The sequence below is a fragment of the Acomys russatus genome, chromosome 20, assembly GCF_903995435.1.
Source record: "Acomys russatus chromosome 20, mAcoRus1.1, whole genome shotgun sequence".
NCBI lineage: Eukaryota > Metazoa > Chordata > Mammalia > Rodentia > Muridae > Acomys > Acomys russatus.
The window spans coordinates 44,390,082-44,413,506 of NC_067156.1; the positions used below are offsets into that span (position 1 = coordinate 44,390,082).

General features: G+C 41.2%; 1 protein-coding gene across 1 annotated transcript in view; it reads left to right on the forward strand.

Annotated features, from left to right (window-relative positions):
• Positions 1–15,826: 15,826 nt before the first annotated feature.
• Ccdc192 (coiled-coil domain containing 192) overlaps positions 15,827–23,425 on the forward strand; it is a 198,431-nt gene continuing 190,832 nt past the window's right edge. The window contains exons 1-2 of the mRNA XM_051163366.1: positions 15,827–15,888; positions 20,193–20,250. Of these exons, the coding sequence (XP_051019323.1) occupies positions 15,827–15,888; positions 20,193–20,250 (120 nt within the window). The remainder of the gene's footprint in view (positions 15,889–20,192; positions 20,251–23,425) is intronic.

Sequence of the window (23,425 nt, forward strand, 5' to 3'; positions counted from 1 at the left end):
AGCAGCCACTGAGAACAGAACACCGTTTCCTTACTTGTCCTACCAAAGTGAGCTGCTGTCGTGATGAGAACTTGGGAACATCGGAGATGACGCACATGCTCCACAGTAACTGGCCTGTAACCTTCAGGGGTAGTGGCATAAAAGTCAATGGAAGAATGAAAACCTTGTTCCCAGACCAAAGGAGACTAAGCAGACATTGTAGCTGGAGACAGGGATTTTTGGCTAACAAAACAACCCAACAAAACAAACAAATAAACAAATAAAACTCCATTATCTGTTTCACAAAACTTGAAAGAGTCTGAGAGGTGAATTGGTGTGAACTTCATTTGATGGCTGTAGTATGTGCATGTCAGGGAATTTTCTGATTATAAATAAACCTTCTAAAATATTGAGGATACTGGTGGCTGTATCCCTAATATGTGCACCCAAGTGAGTCCCTAGTTCCAAATATCTTTTGAACAAGCTCAAGATTTTTTTTTTTCAAAATGAACAATAAATCCAATTGCTAAAAGTAAGAAGTTGGGGCCTAGTGGTGGTGGTACACACCTTTAACCCCAGCACTTGGGAAGCAGAGGCAGACAGCTCTCTATGAGTTTGAGGCCAGCCTGGCCTACAGAAGGAGTATCAGAACAGCCAGGGCTACGTGGAGAAACCTGTCTCAGGAAAAAAAGAAAGTTAGAGAGAGGAAAGAGAGAGGAGGGAGAGAGGGAAGAAGAGAGAGGGAGAGACAGAGAGACAAAAAGAGATGAGAGAGAGACAGAGAAAGAGAGAGAGAGAGACAGAGAGAGAGAGAGAGAGTCCAGCAAATGCCTCTGACTCCACCTTGAAGGGATCTGAAGCTGTCTTCTGACTTCTGTGTGTGTGCAGGCTCCTCTACTCATGCACACATGCAACATGAACGTGCTCACATACATAAATAAATGATGTCTTTAAAAAATGATAGCAAGGCTAATATGATTAGAAACATTCACTTGGATTTCCCCCTCTGATAAGAAGGGCCAAGCAGCTACCCCCCAGTTAGAATGAACTGTGATAAGGAGTCCTTGGGCATGATATTCAGATGATAAAGAACATACAATAAGTTTTGTTGCTATGTAACAAATGGATTTAAAATGGTAGCTGAAATATCAGTTTATCGTCTTGCAACATGATTATCTAGACTATAGGCTGGAGACAATGTGAGTTTGTTCTCTGAAGAACGCTGAGATGCCAGCCCACTGCTTTCGTCTCTGGAGCTCCAGCATCCTCCTCAAGCTCGCTCCTATTGTAAGTGGAGCTCAGCTTCTTGTAGTGCAGGACAGAAGCCAGCCTGTCCTCTCTGAGTGTCATCAGGGGACAGCTCTTGACACAGAGAGATACTTACCCTTGATGCCTCCATCACAGCATGGACAACATCCTTTACATTGAGTCACATTAAGTGTTTCGAATCTCTCTTTCTCTTCTGTTACCATCTACAGAAACACCTGTATCTTCTCATTACCGGAGATTGAACCCGGGCCTCCTATTAGGCAAGCATTCTACTAACGTGTGATAATCCCTGCCCAAATTCCCTTATCATAAAGATGAACTGATTAGTAACCCTATCTACATGTGTGTTCCCCCTTTGTCATGTATCATGATCGAGGAAGTAAAGTCTAGCAATGGTTGCGAGACCATCTCAGAACTCTATCTATCACAGACAGATTGGAGAAATGCCTGGGGTCTCCTGCTAAATACTGCAGGTGGCAAAGGCGTGACAGTCTGGTTCTTACATCCCTGATCTGGGAGTTGAGGCATTTGGGGTTATGGTTTGAGACACCGTCAATAGTGACGTTCCCTGACTCATCTACTACACTACAGGAGTGGCCAGAGAGCTTCTGACTGATGCTGCAGCTCTAGCACAGAGCCCAGTGCCTGGCACGTTGCGGATGCTCTTTGCAAAAGAGAAGGCGTGACTAGTAAGCAGCGAGTGATTTATTACACACAACAGTCAAAGATTTATTTCTTATTTAAGTAATCAGAATCCCAGGTGCTGGTCTCTCTGAGTCATCTTCCTAGAAGAAGGTAGGTTAGGGTAGAAAACAGGCAGTTAATTTCCAGTTTCCTTTTGATTAATGATATCTCTGCATTTATAGAACCCAGAGGCACAATTTTCGGGCATAATTTGCCAAGATGGCTTGGAATACTGCCATTTATCAGTAGAAGCAGCTAATGTGCTTAGGACAAAAGATCTTCCAGTGGTGTGCTGCTGCAATTAACAGATGATGACGAAGCTTAAAGCATTGTCTGTAAGAGGAGGGCACTGGTTTGAAAATTATTCTAACAGTAGCTTTGTTACTAATAGAAAATTTGAACCTGGCTGCTCTAGTTTGTTTGTGTCACTATGAGAAGCACCCAAACCCAAAGCAGCTTGGAGGAAAGAACTTCTTTGGCTTACAGGTGACAGTCGGTCATCCAGGAAGCCAAAGCAGGACCTCCAGGTAGGAACTTGAAGCAAAAACTGTGGAGGAACACAGCTTACTGGCTTGCTTCATCTGGGCTGCCAAGCTACCCCCCTTAGACAGTGCAAGTCCACTTGGCCACCTGGGTAGGGATGACACCACCTACAGTGGACTGAGCCCTGTCACTCCAGTCAACAACCAAGCAAATGCTCCACAGCTGTGCCCACAGGCCAAGCTGACAAAAAACAGTTACTCAATTGAGATTCCCTCTTTCTTGGTATATCAAGGTTTGTATCAAGTTGACAGGAAACTATGACAATGACCAAGTTTTTTTTTTTTTCAAATGAAGCCTTCAGAAGAAAACAAACAAAACCAACCCACGATCCTATAAATCAAAAGCGATCGTATTTTGATCAATGTCTGTGTAGTAATCTTCACAGCTCAGCCGTGGCACACCGGCATGTATACATACAGGTCTCTACAGACAACCCTACACGATTTTATAGTTTGTTTGCTTTATTTGGAAATCTATGGCAGGCATATATTTATGGCAAAAAGTATAAATGTTAATTATCATTTGAGTAGCTACAGGGTGCCTCTTATTACGCTGTTCACAATGTATTTCCTTAGGTGGTTTTCTCTCCTGGCAGACTACTACTAAGTAATTCCTGGTCACTGTAGCAGGACACACATCCTTTGGTCAGATTCTTGCTACATTAGCCTTTGAATGCCACCCTGAGTACTTCTCTAAAACAAATATCTAGCAGTATAACAGATGTTAGAGGGTAACAAATTGTGATATTGACAGATTGCCTTCAGAAATGTCTAACCCCATTCTTAGCTTATAAAACACATGTTTACCTCTTATCAACAAGGTATAATCAATTGAATATTCAATAATTTCCAAATATGTGAAATATATAGTTTTATTTGCATTTGTTTTGTATATTATTTTGCATCTCTACTTCTCTGAATTTTAAAATCTTTTTGAAGATGAGTTTATTAAACAGCTTACTGGCATTATTTTCTTTCTCATCCTTCTTGTGGAGGAGCTGCCTCCACTGGAATAAAAATAGTTTTCTCTAAACATTCTTTGTAAATGAAGATTTAAGTTGTTGTATTAACAGAAGTAATCAGTGCATGTCTGGTTTGACCCTATGCTTATGATATCACCAGGAATACAAAATTATAATTTGGGAAGTAAATGGACCTTCTCTTCCCTTCTCATAATCCTTCCACCATTTTAACTCTTTGACTCCTGCCTTTCCTGGGTTAAGTAAAACCTCAAGAAAATGTAGTACTTATGTACAATGGAATAGTATTTAGCTATAATGAAGAATGGAATGCTGTAATTTGTAGCAAGGTGGGTGGAAATGCTGAGCGTTGTGTTCAATGGAATAAGCCAGACATAAAAATGCAAGTAATTCATATTTTCTTCTCATATATGGAAATTAAAGAAAAGTTGACCTGTGTGTGGAGTGCATGAAGTACTGAGGGAGTATATAGTGCGGATATGGGTGTGACCATGTCAAATACCCCAATGCCCCACACCCATGTGAATGGTAAACCCTCCCCAACTACTAAATTAAGAGAGAAGATTAGATTTCATCTAATTTCTAGATTCCAGCCCAAGTATTGGAATTTATCAACAATTGACCAGTGTATGCAAAAAGTAACAATTACAAGCTTTCTTTTCCAGGATGTCTGCAGCCCAAGACAGCTCCCCTACAGAGACCTATGCTGAGAGAGATTGCTTATACCTACCTCTTTACTCATATGTATACAAGAAACCCAACCCCTTGGTTCAGATGTATAAGACAAATGTGCTAGTCTCTGGGTTGCATAGTTGGCGGCCTCTGTCAGATAAGTGCAACCCACCTGAGCCCAGCTTTTCTGTCTTTGTATCTGTCCTTTCCTCTTTCTCTTCTCCCAAGTCAGGTCCCCAGGGCCAAGCCATGCAGATTGCAGCAAACCTGCATATAAAGTAGTAACTAACAGAGCACGGGAAGGGTGTACGTAGTAAAGTCAGGCTGAATTTGATCAGTGCATCCCAAGTACCCACGTTGCAGTATCACACTGAATACCATCAATGTGTGAGTTTAAGACATGCTAATGAAAAATTTTTAAGAAATTCAAAACAGACCTACTTGGGAAATTGAAGATAAACTTTTACTCATTAAAATGTCTATTATTTGGGGTGGGGAGTCAGGGGCAAATTAAATGATACCTTATGAAACGTTCATTAGTAACGTGTTCACAGGTGCTGAATTCATGTCTCTATACAGCAAGTGTTTGCTTCTCATTGAAGCATGATTTCAAAGGTGAGAGGCAGAGGGAGAATGTAGCTGGGAGAAGCCAAGGAAGGAGGTAGGGGGGTGCGGAAGTCACATGCACCCCAGTTATGCCCTGGACGACCCACCTTTAAGTGATGCATGCCTTCTCTGTTCTAAGCAAAACCGCCTTCCCGCTACAAACTTTTACTGTCACGTTTTTCATTAAGAGAAGTCTCAAGGCCAGTGCTAAGGGTCAAGAAAGTCACAGCTTCGGCAAGTCAAACAAAATTAAATGTAAAACACCTTCTGGGAGGCCAGTCTACTGTGGACTAGTACCTTCCATTGACTAACAGATCCGAATCCCAGGGAGAAGATGCCCTCTGTCCCACTGAGAGAAGACCCACACTTCATGGCCACAAACTGACAACAGTAAGATTATAATTTAACGTGAGACCGCCTTCCTGGATGTCCCCTGAGGTGTGTAAAGCTTAAGAAGTGACAGCTTAATCCTTCCACCTCCACCTTCTCATTTTGAGCTTTCAGAATGGCTTGGGTGTACCTTGGCCCTCACCCAGGGCTGCTACCTGTGTGATCAGCCACTTCATCTGCCTCTGCCACACTTTCCTTGTGGATAACAATCTCACAAGACTGAAATCTACTGAGGTCAAAAATATAAAATACGACTTGCCATACATAATACTTGTGATCTTTGTTGCCTTATGTGTGTATAAACTTCAGAACATTTTTGAGAGATGCAGCATGACCCAGTTGTCCAAACCTAGATGTTCTGGAAGAAATGTAACTCTGTGGCTGATAAGTACCACTAAGATATGTTTCTTCCAGTGGGGACTGACTTTCACATGAACTCTGGTGCCCCATATTTGACCATGTCCTCTGGATGGGGAGGCCCGGTGGCACTCAGAGGAAGGAGAGCAGGCTACTAAGAAGAGACTTCATACCCTATGAGCATATACAGGGGGAAGAGGTCCCCCTCAGACACAGTCATAGGGGAGGAGAGTATGAAGAAAGCGGGAGGGAGGGAGGAATGGGAGGATACAAAGGTTGGAATAACAATTGAGATATAATATGAATGAATTAATAAATATTTTTTAAAAGAAGCTGTACAGAAACAAAAAAATGTCTCTTCCTTCCAACCCTTTAGGGAACATCCAGGGACTGTCCACAGTGACCTTGGAAAGTTACTTTTAATTGTCAGAGTTTTCTGTTCTCTCTCTCTCTCTCTCTCTCTCTCTCTCTCTCTCTCTCTCTCTCTCTCTTTCTCTCTGTCTGTCTCTCTCTCTCTGTCTCTGTCTCTGTCTCTTTCTCTCTTAGATTAATTAAATTGTAAAAATTGAAAGAATTCATCTAAAAATATTTAAGAATATATTTACCATGATCCTATCATAGCAAAATGTTTGGGCAGTCTTGCTACATAAGTGACCATTTAATAACATAAAGAAAACCGTGCTCTTGAATATTGCTTTCAGGTTAAGTAGCTACCCCCCTTTGCATCCCTCTGACAGACAATGAAAGAGGAACAGTGGACTCACAAGAGGAACAGTGAAGCTGAAGTGGAGACTGCTGGTCTCTGTTCTAGAAAGACACAGGGAGGTATGGTGGGGCGGAAGGCATTCTTTCTACAAGACCAGATTCTGTTCGCTGGTCCAGTGGATGAACCTGGACAGTGTGACTTGAAATTGTCCAACACTATTTTGAATGATGGCAGGACACAGGAAACAGATATAGTAAAAAGTATGGATTTAAGTTACAAAAAGACAAGTATCTGCATCTCAGTGTGTCTGCTTCCTAGTTGTAAGATCACAGGGAAATGATTTGTGTGATTCATCCATAGGAGGTAGTGATCAAAACAGCTGGTGTGGGGTTTTTATGAGCTAAACAAAATACTCTGCACACTGAGGTTGGCATCGCTGGAGCTCAGATGATCATAGCTCTGCTTGGGTTACTGACTTCCATGTTGTAGGTGAGATGAATGCATGCAAACCCTTCCACGGGGTCCCTCAGGCTCCACAGTCATCCTCACACTCTTTGTGCCTGCATATTTCTTCTTTCATGATCACTTTTCTGATTCTTGCATATGAAAGTCCAAAATTTTCCTGAAAAGTTAAGCAATCTTTTGAATGCATTTTCTATGAGATGGTGAGTATAATACAAGGATTGCCTCACAAAGTACTCAAGCACCCATCTCCGTAAGATATTGACAGTTTGTTAGAACACCACACTCCAGGACTGGTCATGATCAGGGACACAGAAAGAAGTCAGGTGCAAAGCTATGACATAGGTCTGTTTCTACTGCAGGTTTTTTAAATAAGAAAAACCATAACCAGGTAAAACCAGTTAACCATGTGGGAAGCAAGGAGGAGGGCAGCATTACATCATTTTGAAGTTAAACACAAGAAGGATCGATTTTGTTCTGAGCACAATGTCCAGGTAGTTAAATAAAGCATTTTAAGCTGATTGGCTGGAATTTAGGGTAGGGAAGCTCTTGGGGGCTTTCCAGCTCTCTGAGAGTAAGCAACATAGCCGGATGCTGTGGCCTTAAGGCTAATAGAGCATACATTTATCTTAAACCCAAGTAGAACATGCATTTGTCATCTATTGTTTTATTCTAAGCAGCAAGCATTGGACCTTTTTGGTTGGAGACTAGGATTCAAAATGGTTCCTTATATGCTAAGAGCTGGTGTTAACAGAGGAGCTACAGTCATGCTAGGAACAAGTAGGTCTCAATGGAGGGGCTATAGAGTTTAATCAGGTTAAACAGGTTAGAACAAATAATGGCCATTACTCTAGAGAAATGAGAATTCTTATAGGATAATGTTTCAATGTTTTGAGGCACATATTTTTAACAATCTGATGAAAGGTACTTATTTATATTCTGTCCAAATGTATACATCTTCACATATTCAAAACCTAATTTCTAAAAGTGTGTAAATCAATATTAAAATATTTTAATTAATTAAATGAATAAACTTTTAATATTGAAAAGTAATACAACCTTTACTTTTACCTCCAACACAAATTTGAATTTTTAGTGAATTTTAATGACAGACCCTATATAAGATTTGATATTTAATGCAATATTAAATATATTCAGATACCACAACAGCTTCTGTTGTAATTACTTTCATCCTAAACTTATGAACTCTGATGTCTCTATCAGTTGTAGATCCAGTGAATAAACTTTCACTGGAGTCCCATGAGTATTAGTGCTAGACTATAACATCTAATTACATTGTCTGATTAATTAATTTATCCCTTTTCTGCACCAAAGAACCACAAAACACAATGACTCTTTTCTTTCCCCCAGAACACCTCTTTCATATTCCAACTTCTCATTAAGTGTCTTTTGGACATTTCTATAAAGAAAGTACTCAATTTCCCAGCCGGGTTGAATGGAAGTGAATACACAACTGCATCTTGGAATGAACCACTAGGGTAGAAAGTTTACCATTGGATATTTAGCCCCATTTCTGTATGTGTTACTGAGTAGTAAAGCAAATGGAATGCAATAGTGCGTGTTGTAGACTAACATGAGGGTAACAAACTCTAAATGCAAAATTTGATATTTCTGCTAATAAAAATAAATCACACTGCCTTTTACATACACATTTAAAGATCAGTTTTGGGAGACATGAGAAGTCTGAAGAAAGTGAAGTTTATCTGTTAGAAAATTTTGGCATTTAATTTATTTTATTTTATTAATGTATTCATATTACATCTCAATGGTTATCCCATCCCTTGTATCCTCCCTTTCCTCTAAAGTTACAAATTGTTTTGGGGGAAATAACTGCTTCAAGGGGGAAGCTGGTGACCTGGGGAAATGTACCCTACCATTTCATGTGGGATTTTGATCTCTGTGTTGCCAACATTCAGCCGATTGAGTCCGATTGGTTGATTCCCTCCCTTCAAGCTACAAATGATAAGAACCTATTGTCCGTGACCACTCAGGGTGAGACTGATGCCTGCTGCTGGTTTTAATGTCATTAGGTGAGTCCGGAGTCAAATGAAAACAGCTCTCATAGGAAAGTGAGAAGCAGCCCGCACTGGCTGTTTGGCTGCCCTGCTGAAGCATCTGCCATGTACAAAATGACAGCGGGATCATCGAGGAAATTCAATATGCTCACAGCGAGAAGCCAAATGAGATGGCTTATTTTGGGAGCATTCTGACATGAGGATACATTTGTTCTTGGAACAGGCTCAGAAAGCCTTTTTACTGAACTTTCTCTTGGTTAAAGGGGCAGCCAATGTCTGATACATGAAGAAAGAAAAGCTGCCTTATTACTGTCAATATTTTTCTAATCAGTAGGAGGTTATTTTATTGCTAAGTGTTTGCTTATCATCTGTCTTGATCAGCACACATTAAAACACCTTTTCTGGAGGGCTGGGAACTTTCCAAGGGAAAACTGCACACAACCCACTCTTGATAACGCACATAGCACTTTCATTATGTAGACAATAGTATTCTGAAGGAGACTTGGCATTGTAACTAATATTCTTTATGTTTTAAGATTTGTATTTTCTGTACTTATAACATAGCTCACCAAAAGTTTTCAGTTCCAATGCTATTGTGTGTTAACCAGAATACATAGGTGGCAGCAAATAAAAGCTTATTAACTGTGCTTATTAATTATGTCTGACATTTCTTTGGATGCATTATCACATGTTTGGTTTTTTTTCCCCTTTAAGTGTAATTCCTTTTCAGTCCTAGGCTTTGCTGTTCATGTGACTTTGACCATGCCAACTCTCATTAGCAAAACAAGTTACATGAACAGCAAAGCCTAGGACACTCCTAATGAACACCAAGGAATCCAACAGAAACTCTCTCTTTGACTTAATCTATTTTAAAAATACATTTTTCTTAAAAAGTAAAAAATAAAATGAAAAAGGTACTCTTTTTTCTTTCTAGTCTACCATACATTGAACCTCTCTGAGAATAAATTCCCTTCTTAGATTGTGGGTACTAATTCATTTCTTCCCCCAAGTTAAAACTACCAAGACAATATTTCTTAGGGCTTTGCAGCTGTTTAAAACAAACTTATTCCAATAGTTTCCATATATTGACTACATGGGTTAAGATAGGCAGGTTCTAACAGACATTGCTTCTTAGCATTACGTGGCATTAAGCTCACTGGCTCATCATGGACAAACTTTTCAGAGAACTGAAATGCTGTCTTCAGTGAATGAGAAATGCTGTGGCAGTCTTCATTTTTACCTTTCTTTAAAGCTTAAATTCACTTTAAGTTCTGAATTGGTGTCACCTAGGTCAGTGGAGCTCAACCTAGGGGTCATGACCCCTTTGGGGAGTCTAGTGACCCTTTCACCGGGGCCACCTAAGACTATGGAAAAACACATATATTGATATTATGATCCATATCTGTAGCAAAACTACAGTTATGAAGTAGCAATTAAAATAATTTTATGGTTGGAGGTCACCACCATATAAGGAACTGTATTAAAGAGTCACAGCATTAGGAAGACTGAGAACCTCTGACTAGGTAAAGGATAGTGATAAAGGCATGACCTCCAGGTTAAAGATGTGACTTGTCACTGTCCTCAGGCTCCAGGACTACATGCTGAGAACTCTATCCACTACTCAGTGGTCTGCTGTTAGCATCTTTACAATGCCATTATTCTCCCTGAATCTTCAGACATTGTCTTCTTTGTATGATCTAAAAAGACTTCAGAAATGTTTATCCAAGCATCATATGTATAAACACGCGCGTGCACACACACACACACACACACACACACACAGAGAGAGAGAGAGAGAGAGAGAGAGAGCTTGGTGAAGATGGACATGTGTCCACGTGGTGGACAGAGATATTAGCATGCACAGTCCTCTTTAGTTAAATAATGTATTAATAGATACAAAGTTCCAAAATGATTCCCAAGCTACAACTGCTACAAAGTACTTTGTTAATTTTACGAACAATATAAGTGATCACAAAACATTATAACATAGACATTGCATTTTGAAAAAACACTTAAACCCCTCATTAATTCCACAAGTTGCTTTTCTGTTACTTATGAACTGAGTGTCATCCATGGTACAGCATCCGTCCCAGAATCTTTGTCCATCATTGTGAGCCACGAGGAGAAGATGACTTTCTGAGGCTTCTTGGGTTTCCCTACTGTTAACTAGTTTGTTTTTACTTCTGTGACCCTTGATTCTCTATGAAAGTCTATGAAAATTATCAAAGACAAAAAAATGTAATATTTGGAGAAATTACTTTTAAATTCCAGCTAGTGAATCTGTGAGACACTTGCTAAAGACATAATTAGGGGGAAAGTTTTCTACAGAGTCTGAAGTGTAAAGCATTGAAAGACATGAAAATTTAAACAACCTGGGGGAAGTCATCAGCAAATATGTTCAAGCACCTCTCCCATCCATGAAGGCTTTGCGGGGGGGGGGGGATCTTGGTTTCTCTCTCTCTTTCTCTCTCTCTCTCTCTCTCTCTCTCTCTCTCTCTCTCCTCTCTCTCTCTCTCTCTCTCTCTCTCCTCGTCTCCTCTCCTCTCTCCTCTCTCTCTCTCTCTCTCTCTCTCTCTCTCTCTCTCTCTTCTCTACTCTCCTCTCCCTCTCTCTCTCTCTCTCTCTCTCTCTCTTTCTCTTTTGTATGTGTATGTGTCTGTGTGTGCGTGTGTGCCCCAGGCTAATTTTGTGGGAGAAAGGGACCCACTACTTCCTAATAACATTTCTTAAATGAGTGAGCATTTCATCTTCACTTGGAAACCATAAAAAGAAGATAAGTATCACAGGAAAACAAAAAAAATATGCCTTCAGCAATACAGTAGAAATTTTAAGGAAAAATGATAAGTAAACACAAAAGAGAGACTAAAGGTTATAATGTGCAGTTTGAACAAATGTTTCCTGGGAAGCATTGTGCACACCTGTGGTCTTAGCCCTCGAGATGCTGAGGCAGGAAGATCTCAAGTCCGTGTAGGAGAAAAGAAAATTCAGTTGTATGAGAAATATAAAGGCTTGCATTAGACTTTACTGGCTGCAAGTACTCAAAACCAAATCTAGCTGGGGGACAAGTGAGAAGGAGGGCCGGCAGGACAGTGGGCTCAAGGAATTGACAGAGGCTAAGGAGGCTTGGGAGTGCACAGAACCAAGGCCAGTCCAGTCTCCTGGGTCCAAAGTCATATGTTTCGGGAGCTGGCAAGGTGAAAACTGGTAATGACCTGACAAAGGGCATGCTAGAAGACCCTGTGGGATGAGAGACGTTAAAACAGGGCCTCTCTTCTGCAGAACCTTTTGATTTTATTTTTGTTTTTATTATAGGAGCAAAAGAAGATGTGAGGTCAAGAGGCCTTTGTAGGCATGCTCCCCTGATGCCGGCGCTGGCTGGTGGCACACTCTCCTCTGCAAGTGTTCCATGACTGCTCACCTCCCACTCTTCATGCTGCAGACCATGTCGCCTCCTGGTCCTGTTCTCGTCTCGTTCTTTTATGTTCTTTCTAGCACTTGCCCCTCTTTAGGATGCCCCTCTGTATACACTTGCCTCCACCAAGTAAAGTGGGGACTTTAAGAGGGCAGCAACTTTGTCTTATATAAACCACTAAACCACTAGCATGGATCCAGGGACCCATGCCAGTCAGTCCCACTCAGGACCCCAGTATTTTCAAGGCAAAAAAGAATAAGCTACTGTAAATCTAGAACTTTTAAGTGTTTCAAGGCCTCAGATATTGTCCTTGGATCCTGTAGTGAACATCAAGGCTCAGATGAGTGTGGTAGTCTCTGCCTGTTTTCCCTTAGCTTATGTGATGGAGACCGAGCACAACACAGGAAGACATCATTGTTAGGAGCCCCTGACGACCAATGCTCCCTTCAGTGAGGAGCAGAAAGAGAGGAGAATGAACATGCCTTTTCTGCTTCAAACAAACCATAAAGGGAAAGCTGGCATCCTTGCTCATAATAAAAGCTTCCTTGTTTATGTTTGTGTTCCCCAGGGAAAGAGTTTAGGACCAAAATGGGTAGAGCAAAATCTCTGCTCATATAGATAAACATTCCCCTCTATTAAAACAGATGGGAGCCTGGAGGTAATTAGACTCACTGTGTCAAGCAATCAGCATCCTGGGGACCAGGCCCAAGCAATCATGGCAAGGGAGCCAGCCCTTACAGGGCCAGACAGCAGGCCTTTCAGTCAGTCTCCATTGTGCTGGCGCTGACCTGGGCTTGTTCATAGGCTGTCTCTGGTTCCTCTATCCTCTTTCCCTTCTCTTCTTCTCTTTCCCAAATATAAAAACACTGATCTGGATGTGGCTTCCAGTCTAGTTGTCCTGCGTATATCACACTGAGAACACGGAGAACTTCTCTAGAACTCTGTAGGGATGGGAACATTTTTCTCTGCAGGATTTTGTGCCTTCACCGGAGGGATATTTCTAATGACTTCAGTCTGCTTTCTTAGTTACTTATACCTCTGTCGAGTTTTGAACAACGTTTTTGGAATCTCAAACTCACTTTATTTATTCATTTTACAACAAGCCAATGGTGGCCACGTGTCTGAGTCATCAGCTTCATGAAAGCTGGGGCAGGATTGATTTTGTTCAGGCTCCGACCATTTATTGCACACTGCTGTAAGTAAATATTTGGTAAATAAACAAGGAAACAAATGAAAGATGAATGAGCACATGAGTGCAGCCGACTCCGAAGACCTGCTATAACATTCCTATTATGAAATAGGGTATAGTATACTCTATTTTCAGCCACATCCCCTCACTGTAATTTATTCTTGTTCTGCCTTGCTCTTCTCATTCCTAAACTCTTTCCATCTGCCTGTTCTGGACCTGTTAAAATCTACTCACTGAACTCTAATTAATGGTAGAGTATATAAACTATATCTACCCTGCAAGCACATGTGTGTACATATTGTCAGAAAAGATCCATATTTGAGAGGCAGCAAGATGGTTCAGTGGATAAAGATGCTTGCTCCCAACTCTGACAACCTGAGCTTGGTCCTCTGGGCTCATCATGGTGGAAGGAGAGAGTTGAGCCCTGCAAGTTGTCCTCTGACCTCCACACCATGACATGTGTCAATTCTTCTCCCTCAACACAAAATAAGTGTTTTAAAAAATAAATAAGAAAAAGGATGTTTATTTGACATGAGTCAAAGTAAAAATTTTAATGTATATAGTAGTCTACATTAGCCACCCTGAACTTACATTGTCTTTAGCTTTAGATAGTACTAATAATGGTGACAGATTTTATTATAAAATGTGTTTCCTTTGGACTTAGAGAAAGTGTGGGTTTCTTTAAAATGTAATTCAGACTTTAAAAATAGAATTATTTAAGGCTGGTGGATCTGGACCCTGGGGAGTCTGCTCAAACTACTACACCACCCAAGGACAATGCATACAGTAAACCTAGACCCTCTATTCAGATCTAGGCAATGGACAGCACATTCTCCACTGTTGTGTGGAGAGCGGGGACTGACTCTGACATGAACTCTGGTGTCCCTCATTTGACCAGTTTCACTTGGTGGGGAGGCCTTGTGGCACACAGAGGAAGGCTAAGGAGGCTACCAGGATGAGACCTAATAGGCTATGATCATATGGTGGGGGAAGAGGTCCTCTTCTGTCACAGACAGAGGGGAGGGGAATAGGGTGAAAGAGGGAGGTGGAACAGGAAGATACAAGTGAGAGGATAATAAGTAAGATGTAATCTGAACAAATTCTTACATAAAAAATAAAAGATATAATTATTTACATGATTTTTAACTTAATTGTGATGGAGTACCATGGTTAACTTCACTAGCCTGGTTAGTCTAGAATTTTGTGAATAAATGTCTTCAGAAACCTGAACATGCATTAGCCATCTTGCAAGGCCTTCCTATACGCTACAGCATTCTTTTAAGGAGGGGGTGAGAATGGAAAAGTTAGGTTGCTTGCCAAGACTTTTAAAAGTCTGTTTTGTGCCAGCCATACCCTCTTGCCTTTCTTTTTGATCAATGAGATATGCAATAAGGCTGATAAGCATTATAAATAATTAGTGCTCACAATGCCTCTTGCAAGCCATTTCTGAGTTGAACTTCCTTTCACAAAATGTTATTAACTATCTTCACCATGTGAGCATATGCCCATGTCTCGAAAGTGCATGGATGGATAACACACTCTGTGGGCTTTAATGAGATGGGGTAAAGGAATGGCTGGGTGTCAGATCTGGAAGGGATCAAAACAGTTCAAGTGGCATCTTTAAAAATAAGAAAAAGCCAAAGTATGGAGGAAGATGATGTACTTCCGTCCCCACAAATGCTGTGAACCTGTTGTAAAGCCAAGTCTTTGTCACACCCAGCCAGTGTTAGCTTCTCTACCTGCCCACCAACTACTCACAATTCACATTAGTTTTATTTACAGGGTTAGGAAAATTGTTTTCATTCTAACTAGTTTATTTTGGTACGAGCTGTGTGAGTTGTTTAAGTGCAGAGCATATGGATTGAGAAGTCAGGGATGTTTCTGATCTGTACACCACAGGGCTCTTATGTATAATCCCATAGAGGCTGGAAATGTGGACTGCAGGTATTATCCATGGCAAGGTACATCAACTGGCTGGGAGAAAGTGACAGGTAACTTCTAAGACACAACAGGGAAGGACTGCAGATGTGCGTGACAATGACCAGACATTACCCAAATGTATTACCTGTTCCACCCTGTGGTAGGAAGAGAGATCGAGTGTATAGGTTAATCAAATGGGATCCGTTGTATGAAGGCACAGCAACAACAGACCATCATAGCACAAATCAATCTGCTTCTGAGTGTGCTCCCCTGCTAGACAACAGAGTGACAAACCATGTCCTTGGCATTTGAGCTTGATTTTAGACATCGCCTGCTTTGAGCTCTAACCCAGGGCTCCTCTGGTGCTTTGAGAAGGTTTTCAGAAATGATGGCTCTGAGACGGTCCTCCATCTGTCCTCATGACTGAATCTGACTTGTGAGATGTTTTGAGGGAAGCCTGGGTCTCTGTAATGGATTCTTTTCAGCTTTGGGCAGTTAACTGTCATTGTGGTTGCCTAGCAACAGTGGACAGCAGAGCAGTGCCAGGGATTCCAGATCTCTGAGGAATGAGGTTAGTTGGTGTCTGTCCATGGACAGAGGGTCCCAATGGGCTTGGCTTGAAATGGGAGGATGTCACAGCAGGAAAGTTGTAATCCCGGACTTTGAAAACCCAGGGAGATGCAGGTAAGTCTCTTTTTGTCTGAAAATAATCCATGGAAATTTCTGGATAAAGCAACCTTCACTCCATACTTCAAAGATAACCTTTCTTTAAAGTCTTGGGGGAAACATCAAAGAGACTTCTTTCCGTTCCTGGTGAGTGACCTTTTTCTATGGATGGTTCCACCTTCCCAGATCACAGGGCAAGGCCTGACAGTATGATAGGTTTCAACAAGTGTTTGTCAAATGAGTGAAAATGTTCTTCAAGTACACGTCACAGAAGAATTACACACTCACCCATCCCAAGTCCCTTGATAGTGTGGGAATGAACGTACTGAGCCATCTAGCCCTCTTTCCAGAGCCACAGGAAAACAGCAACACTATGCCCGTCTTCCTCCATGAGGTACAGGAGATGCAGCACCTGCGCGTTACTTCTCAACCTGTTCTCCAAGGTTGGTTCTACCAACCAACCCTGACCCCCAGGAACCAACATGGAGATGACTTCGATACTGGATTTGCAGTCAGTCACAGAAAGATTTGCATGTGGGCTCAATACACACTTCTTCCTTCAAATATGGAAATAGCTCCCATTTAGAATTTTCTTTCAAATCTTGAGTGAGATAATTGTGCCCTTTTTCTTGTAGAAGAGGCTGTTACCTGAAGGGCAGTTTCTTATGTGGGGTGGGTGGTCACATAGAGTCCTGGTGTCTCCCTCACTCAGCTCTAAACTGTGGCTTCATTTTAGTGAATGTGTGAGCTTTGCTTTTGACATTGGATCGGGGGTTCGTGACTAATACAGAAAGCTCATTAAGCTCTTATATTTTAATGGAAAAAAATCTTGTTTCTACGTCTAGTTTATGAACCTCAGAAGATGCACTACCTCATTTTTTTTTCTATTTTTAAATAATGAAACTTAACAAACATTCATTTTCTCATAATTTCCCTTAAGAAATCACCTAGTGGGTTGATATTTTGATATGCCAACAATTAGAAAGGTGAACATAGTGTCCCAAATGGAGGGAAAATGTCCAGAGATTACCAACTGTAACAAAAATAACCCAGTGTGAAGCAACAGGGATGCCCAGGGCAAAGCAGGACACTGTTCTCATTGTCAAGTGTCCTGTGGGCCCTTGTTCTGATACACAGAGCCAACTGTGGGGTGCACGTATAGACCAGGGCTGCTGAGGTGAAGACAGGGGGTACTCTGCTGTCATCCTTGATCACGAGGTGAGTCCAGCTTAGTAGTTTCTCTTCTGAGCAGGAACAAACTGCTCTCCTAATTTTGCTTGCTATTTTCCTTTCCCCTCTTCCCATGCCCTTGAGACAAACCCCCTCCATATGGGAGCTTGACTCTAACTTTTTTAAACAATGGAGGGTTAGACTCTGGATGCTACACATCTATGGCACAAAACAAACAAACAAGCAAAGCAAAAAAACAAAAACAAAAAAACAAAAAGAAAAAGAAAAAGCACCTCTCCATGACCTCCTCTCTCCTCCAAGACCAGGGTACTCACCAGCAGTGCTACCAAACCAATCATGTTGAAATCATGTTTTACACAGCCACTAATTAATACTCCAAAGTAAAAAGCATGGAAGAAAAGGCTAGCAATCAGCAAGTGTTATTAAGTGGAAAGAAATGCTTATGCTTTGACAAGTCATTGGGAGAAATTAAACTCCTTCCAGCCTCGTGTGATATCAGTATACTCCATCCCACACATGGTTAATGAAGCTTTCCAGTTTTCCCATAAATCCTGAAGCAAAACAAAACAAAAACAAAAACACTGTGCCAAAAACAGGCTCAGAAACATTTGTTAATTCCACCTTGTGTTATCTCAAGGCTAATAAGCTTTTTGGAGCTTTGTTTAATTATTATATATTTCTCTGGTGTATATTACCAGTTACTATGGTTACTCTGAGGCCATGACTCCTGACCTTTAAATGTTATTGGCAGGTGGACAAGGCTCTCTTGTTTTGAAGTTGGTAGTTTTGTTTCATACCTTATTAAAATTGTGTGAGTTTTGTGCACTCTTGGCTCATCTGAGTAAGCCTATTGACTGTGTTATGATCACAAAAGCTCAGCATTCTACTGGGTAAATATAGTACTTATTCCCTATAAAGGTGTCACTGGAAAATAAAAGAAAACCAGGAACACAATTATACACACACTTAAACACAGTGAGGGCTATAAGAAAAGTGTCTAGAAACTACTTGTGAAATATGGAAGGCCCAAGAGGCTTCTGGAAGAAGTAGTGTTGGGTGTGGTGTAAAGAAATGACAAGCTGCAGGGCGGTGGTGGTGCGTGCCTTTAATCCCAGCACTTGGGAGGTGGAAGCAGGTGAATCTCTGTGAGTTCGAGGCCAGCATGGACTACAGAGCAAGTTCCAGGACAGCCAGAGCTCAGAGAAACCCTGTCTCAAAAAAAAAAAAAAAAAAAAAAAAAAAAAAAAGAAAGAAAAGACAAGCCTTCAGCAACATAAGAGAGTTCAAATATTTTATTAAGAAGAAATGACAAGTATATATGCTGAAATCATCATATAAAACAGCTCACAGCTCATCAGCTGTGTGAGACAGACCAACTGAAGATGGACAGCCAGAACACCTAGATCAGTAAAGTCATCAATACCACATGGCTATTTCCCCAACAACTATAACAAAGAGGTTACTTTTCACTCTGGGATAAAGAGGAACTGTCAGATAGGAAGCACCAAAATACCACGTTTTACACATGTCCATAGGATTCAAGAAAAACAATTAGATTCCATAGAACTCACGTCTTCCTTTAAGTGAAAACTGCATTATTAGTCACTGATTGCTTTGTGAGCCTTTTTACATGGTTCTAATACCTTTGAGAAGTTAGGAAAGTAAGCTGTTAACATTCACATAAATGTGAAAATGAAAAAAAAAAAAACCATATTTATCTTTTAGAGTAGAAATTGAGTAGGTTGAGATTTTAAAGGAAGGCTCATCAGTCAGTTGGCAACCGTGCAGTTCAATGTACTAACTCTGAAGTTTATTAAAGCACTCATCTACCATTGACTCTTTCAAACCATGCCCACCAGCCTGTCAGTCTTCAAGATGCTAAGCACTGGAGCTGGAAGGCAACTCAGAGGAAGGTCAACTGATGAGCACGGGCAAGGCCCTACATTTCACCCCCAACACTTGAATGCACATAGAAGTTGCCAAGGACAGAGTAACAAAGTCAAGAGAAAAAGGCATCCTATGCATTTTAGGAATGTCCCTGGTCAGTTGTTGTGTGGCACAAGTAAAATAAGTAAGTAAGCCCTGTAGAATCTCAGAACGTAGTGATAACGGCAGGGACAAATCAAGTGCAGTGAAATGAGAGCTTTGATTGTAAGTCAGATGCGTATGGTAAGTCCATGGAAAAGGTGACATTTGGACAGACACAGGAAGGGGGAAAAATGAACCAGATGGATTCATGTGTTAGGGTTAGGGATGCCTTGGAAGCCAAAGAGGAGGAGGGGGAGGAGGAGGAGGAGGAGGAGGAAAGATGCATCACGTCAAAAGCTGTTAAAGTCGCAGGATTGTCTGAACTGTCACAGATAGCTATGAGGGTCACCTAGGAGGAGGACTAGAGAAAGCCTGGTAGGAGTGGCTTAGCAAAAGAATACAAGGACAGGAATTGGGAGCAATGGAAAAAATAGGGTTTGTCATAAAGGGGGTTAGAATTAGAAGAATCAAGCAAAAACTAAAAATCCCAGAAGGCCCAAGCTGAAACAAATAACATATCCAGAAGCATGGGATTGGATGGAGAAGAGAGGAAGATGAGAGCAAGGAAGAGGAAAGGAGGGGGGGGGGCTGTCCTGCCTGCTTTTCCACAGAGAGGATGTGCCTTGCTCCCTTTCCTTTTTTTTTTTTTAAGTTGAAATAGGAGATTTTGCAGGTTTTCAGAACATGTCGTACTGTTGTTCAGTCTGCTTACTCTCAAGAGAGCCGTTAAAGACTGTTTCATCTTCCAAGTAAAGTTTATATTCTGTTACTTTTACTTCCTTCTGAAATGTCCAGAACATTTGTGAGAAATACTCTAATGTTTTAAAGTTTTATATTACATGTTACAGTGTAAAGGCCTACTCAGTGTGATATCTGTCTCTTTGTCTCTCTGTCTCTGTGTCTCCATCTCTGTCTCTCTCTGTGTCTCTGTCCCTGTGTCTCTGTCTGTCTGTCTGTCTGTCTGTCTCTCTCTCTCTCTCTCTGTGTGTGTGTGTGTGTTTGTGTGTGTGTGTGTGTGTGTGTGTGTGTGTGTGTGTGTGTGTGTGTGTGTGTAGCTCCCTATATTTTGGAATTCTAAACCCTTCTTTTTCATGCCAATCCAGATCGGTGTGTTTGGGAAGTTATCAGTCAGATACACAGCCACCACAAAACAGAACACTGGTAAGAAAGAAGTTTTGCCTGATATCTTTTCTTTTTTCTTTTTTTTTAAAGCAATTTAATTTAATATTGAGGTTTTTCTTGATAAAGTTTAGTTTTCACATCCTATTAGTAAATATTTTTAAACAAGTGGCAGAATGTTCTTTCCCAAGAAGGATACTGAAGCAAAGGGAATGGGGATATGTTGGGGGAAGAAGAGGGGAGAAGAAATGTCAGGGAGGAGTGATGTTTTGTATATAGTCTTTCCCATTTTAACATGTCATTGATGTCACATTGTGCTCTGTGGTCTTGTGATAGCTTAGACTTCCTGGGCTATTTCAAGGAATTTGTTTGTATATAAGGAAGTCCTAGAGTTGAGACATGACATAAATCCAACAGAGCATATTATTTGGTTTAGTTAAGCTTGGGTTTAAAACACACTTTATTCCAGATGTATCCAGTTTGCGTCTCTTTCAAGACAATTGAAATAGTTGTCTCTGGCCTCAGAGGTCTTTCACAGTTCTGTCACCTACTGGAACACTGTCCCCTTCATCCCCAACTCCATTGTGACACTTTCTGGCCTTTGAATAACTCTAGGTGGTCATTGGAAGGTGGAAGCTGTGTGAGGCTCAGAGTTGGAGGGTATAGTGACTCTGTACTTTTTTCAAGTGTAAGAATTTTCCTATATTTCCCTTGGTTCTGTTTTAGGACTTCCTAGACTCCACCTAAAGGTGTTTCTCAAACTGCCTGAGCTCTGAATTACAGAGGGTGCTATAGTGTAAATGATCATAAAACTAGGATCCAAAACACAGATCCATGTCCAAAGTTTTGACCTTTGAGCTATGTGGCTGCAGCAACTTCCTTTAATCTCCGTGAGCCTTACTTTTCACCTACAGAATCTGTGGGAATGTGACTTGAGTAATCAGCTTCAGGTGAGATGTTCAGGATATGACAACAAGGCGGAAAGGGCCCAGACACACATGAGGGTGACACTGTACTGACATCACTCAATAGGCTACTAGCGAGCCTGCTGTTGTCCTAGAATCTGGGCTGTGTCTGGTCTCTCCCCAGCGCCATAGCTCAGAACAGACAGTTCACCTTTGCACAAGTACTTTAGTTCATAAAATGCTAAGCTCTGGGGCTGGAGAGACAGATGAAGGCTCAGTGGTAGAGAGCACTTGCTTCTCCTGTAGAAGACCCTATTTCAGTCCCCCAGCACCTACATGGTAGCTTACAATCATCTGTAACTCCAGCCCAGAGGATTAGATGCCCCCTTCTGTCTTCCATGGGCACCATGAATATATATGGCGCACAGACGTACACGTAAGCTAAGAACTCGTAGTCATAATATAGCTCTCAAATCCGGGAACCATTTTCAGAAGGAAGGCTTTTGTTAAAAAAAAAAAAAAAGTTAACTGGAAACTCCTTTAAATGGTTTTAACTAAACATGTAGCCTATCTACATTGCTTTTTGTTGTTAGGTAGGGAAAAAAAAATCTAATAATGCATTTTTATTTTATTTAATGAAGCTATTTATGAATACACGGCCTAAGAATGACTCTTCTATTAGCTTTCTGTTTGATAGCAATCTATGCATCTGAGAAGTGGGACACCTCATGGCCCCGATGTCTGTGAACACCGCCCTTTTCTCTAAATGTGCATGTGTCCATCAGTATCATCTTGGTGGCATCCACACATAACAAGGACCATATCAGGATTCCTCCTGAGGCTCCAAATTAGCTTCCCAGAGTTAAGAAGCCATCCCTTTCCAGTTTACAGTTGACATGCTTTGGATGTCTGGGGCTTGGAGGATTTCTTCCTGTCTGTTTACATCTCCAAAGGTTTACATTTAGCTGGAGGAAGTCAGGTTCTGAGACCCAGGAGGACAAGGCATATCCAGTTTCTGCTGTTCCCTCTACTACATAGTCCTGCTAAGTCATGGGGATTTTAAGACAGAGAGCCTCGAAGCATTTATGTACCCCAGGGTGTTCAGATGTGCATTTTAAATAATTAGTTTTAGTTTGGGCAGAGAAAATGGAAATATGAAGGATGAAATCCATTTCAGTTGCATGAGGACCTCTTGGCCACACAGGCGTATTGGCACCCACTCTACCCACTTGTCACACTAGGTAAGCTGTGAATTCTTAAAGCAATGGACGTTGTTAGTCTTAATGATTCTGTAACCAAATTTCAGACATCTAAATGGTTCCCTGTCATTTGAAATAAAAAGTTATGGACTGAGGTGCATATGATATTAACCGTTAAGAAACTGAGGTTCAGGGAGCTTCCATATGTGAGAGATGAAGTAGAGTGCTTTCCCACTTGGTAGAGACACCATAGCCCAAGCTGATGAGAGCTAGACTCATTTCTAGGGCACCAGGAGTGCCCCCCCCCCATTTATCTCAAACTATTCCTTTGATTCAGTTGGAAAATTGCGACCTTTGCTCTGTCTCACCAGCTTCTGACAAAAAACACCACTGTACACAAACCATCTCATTTAAAGCTGCGTAGGAAACAAAATTTCCATTGTAGAGAAGATCGGCCTGAAGTGATGAGGATTGTTCTCTCTCAGACAGCTGTGAGAACCCTGGCAATGGAGGAATACTGAGGCTCCTGGTTATGAGGGGAGACACATCCAGAAGTGTGGATATGGCTTAGGCTCACTGAAATAATCCCAAAGCCAGTCACTTCCCAGCTGTGATGTAGTGATGGCTTCAGCAAAGAGTCATTAGTTTAGTGCCAAAGATATAAAAGTTCTCTGGGGTTTTTCATTTCTACGATTGAGTTTAGAAGATGACCCAAAGTTAGCTCAATGAACCCACAGTTTATAAAGTGAAGATGGAAAGAGATGATGTAAGTCACATCAAGTGCTTGTCTCTGCTCTTCCTGTAGCAGCTGTGAGAGCAAGTAGCAGCAGCCAGAATTCCACACTCTGCAAATTTTAACATTCTTCTACAAGACTTTTAGAAGATGCCCCGTCCCCTTTTGATGAGCAGAAGTTCAAATCATTAACGAGTCAGGATTCCAACAGGCCACCACACTTTAAAGGAACATTTCAAGGGACTTCAAGGCCCTTTCATTCTTCAAATGAGAGCCATATGACCTGCATTGTCATGTGTATTTAAATAGAAAGATTTGTCAGGATTCTAGAAAATAGGTTAGATTTCAAAGTTTACCACTTTAATAAGGAAAAAGTAATA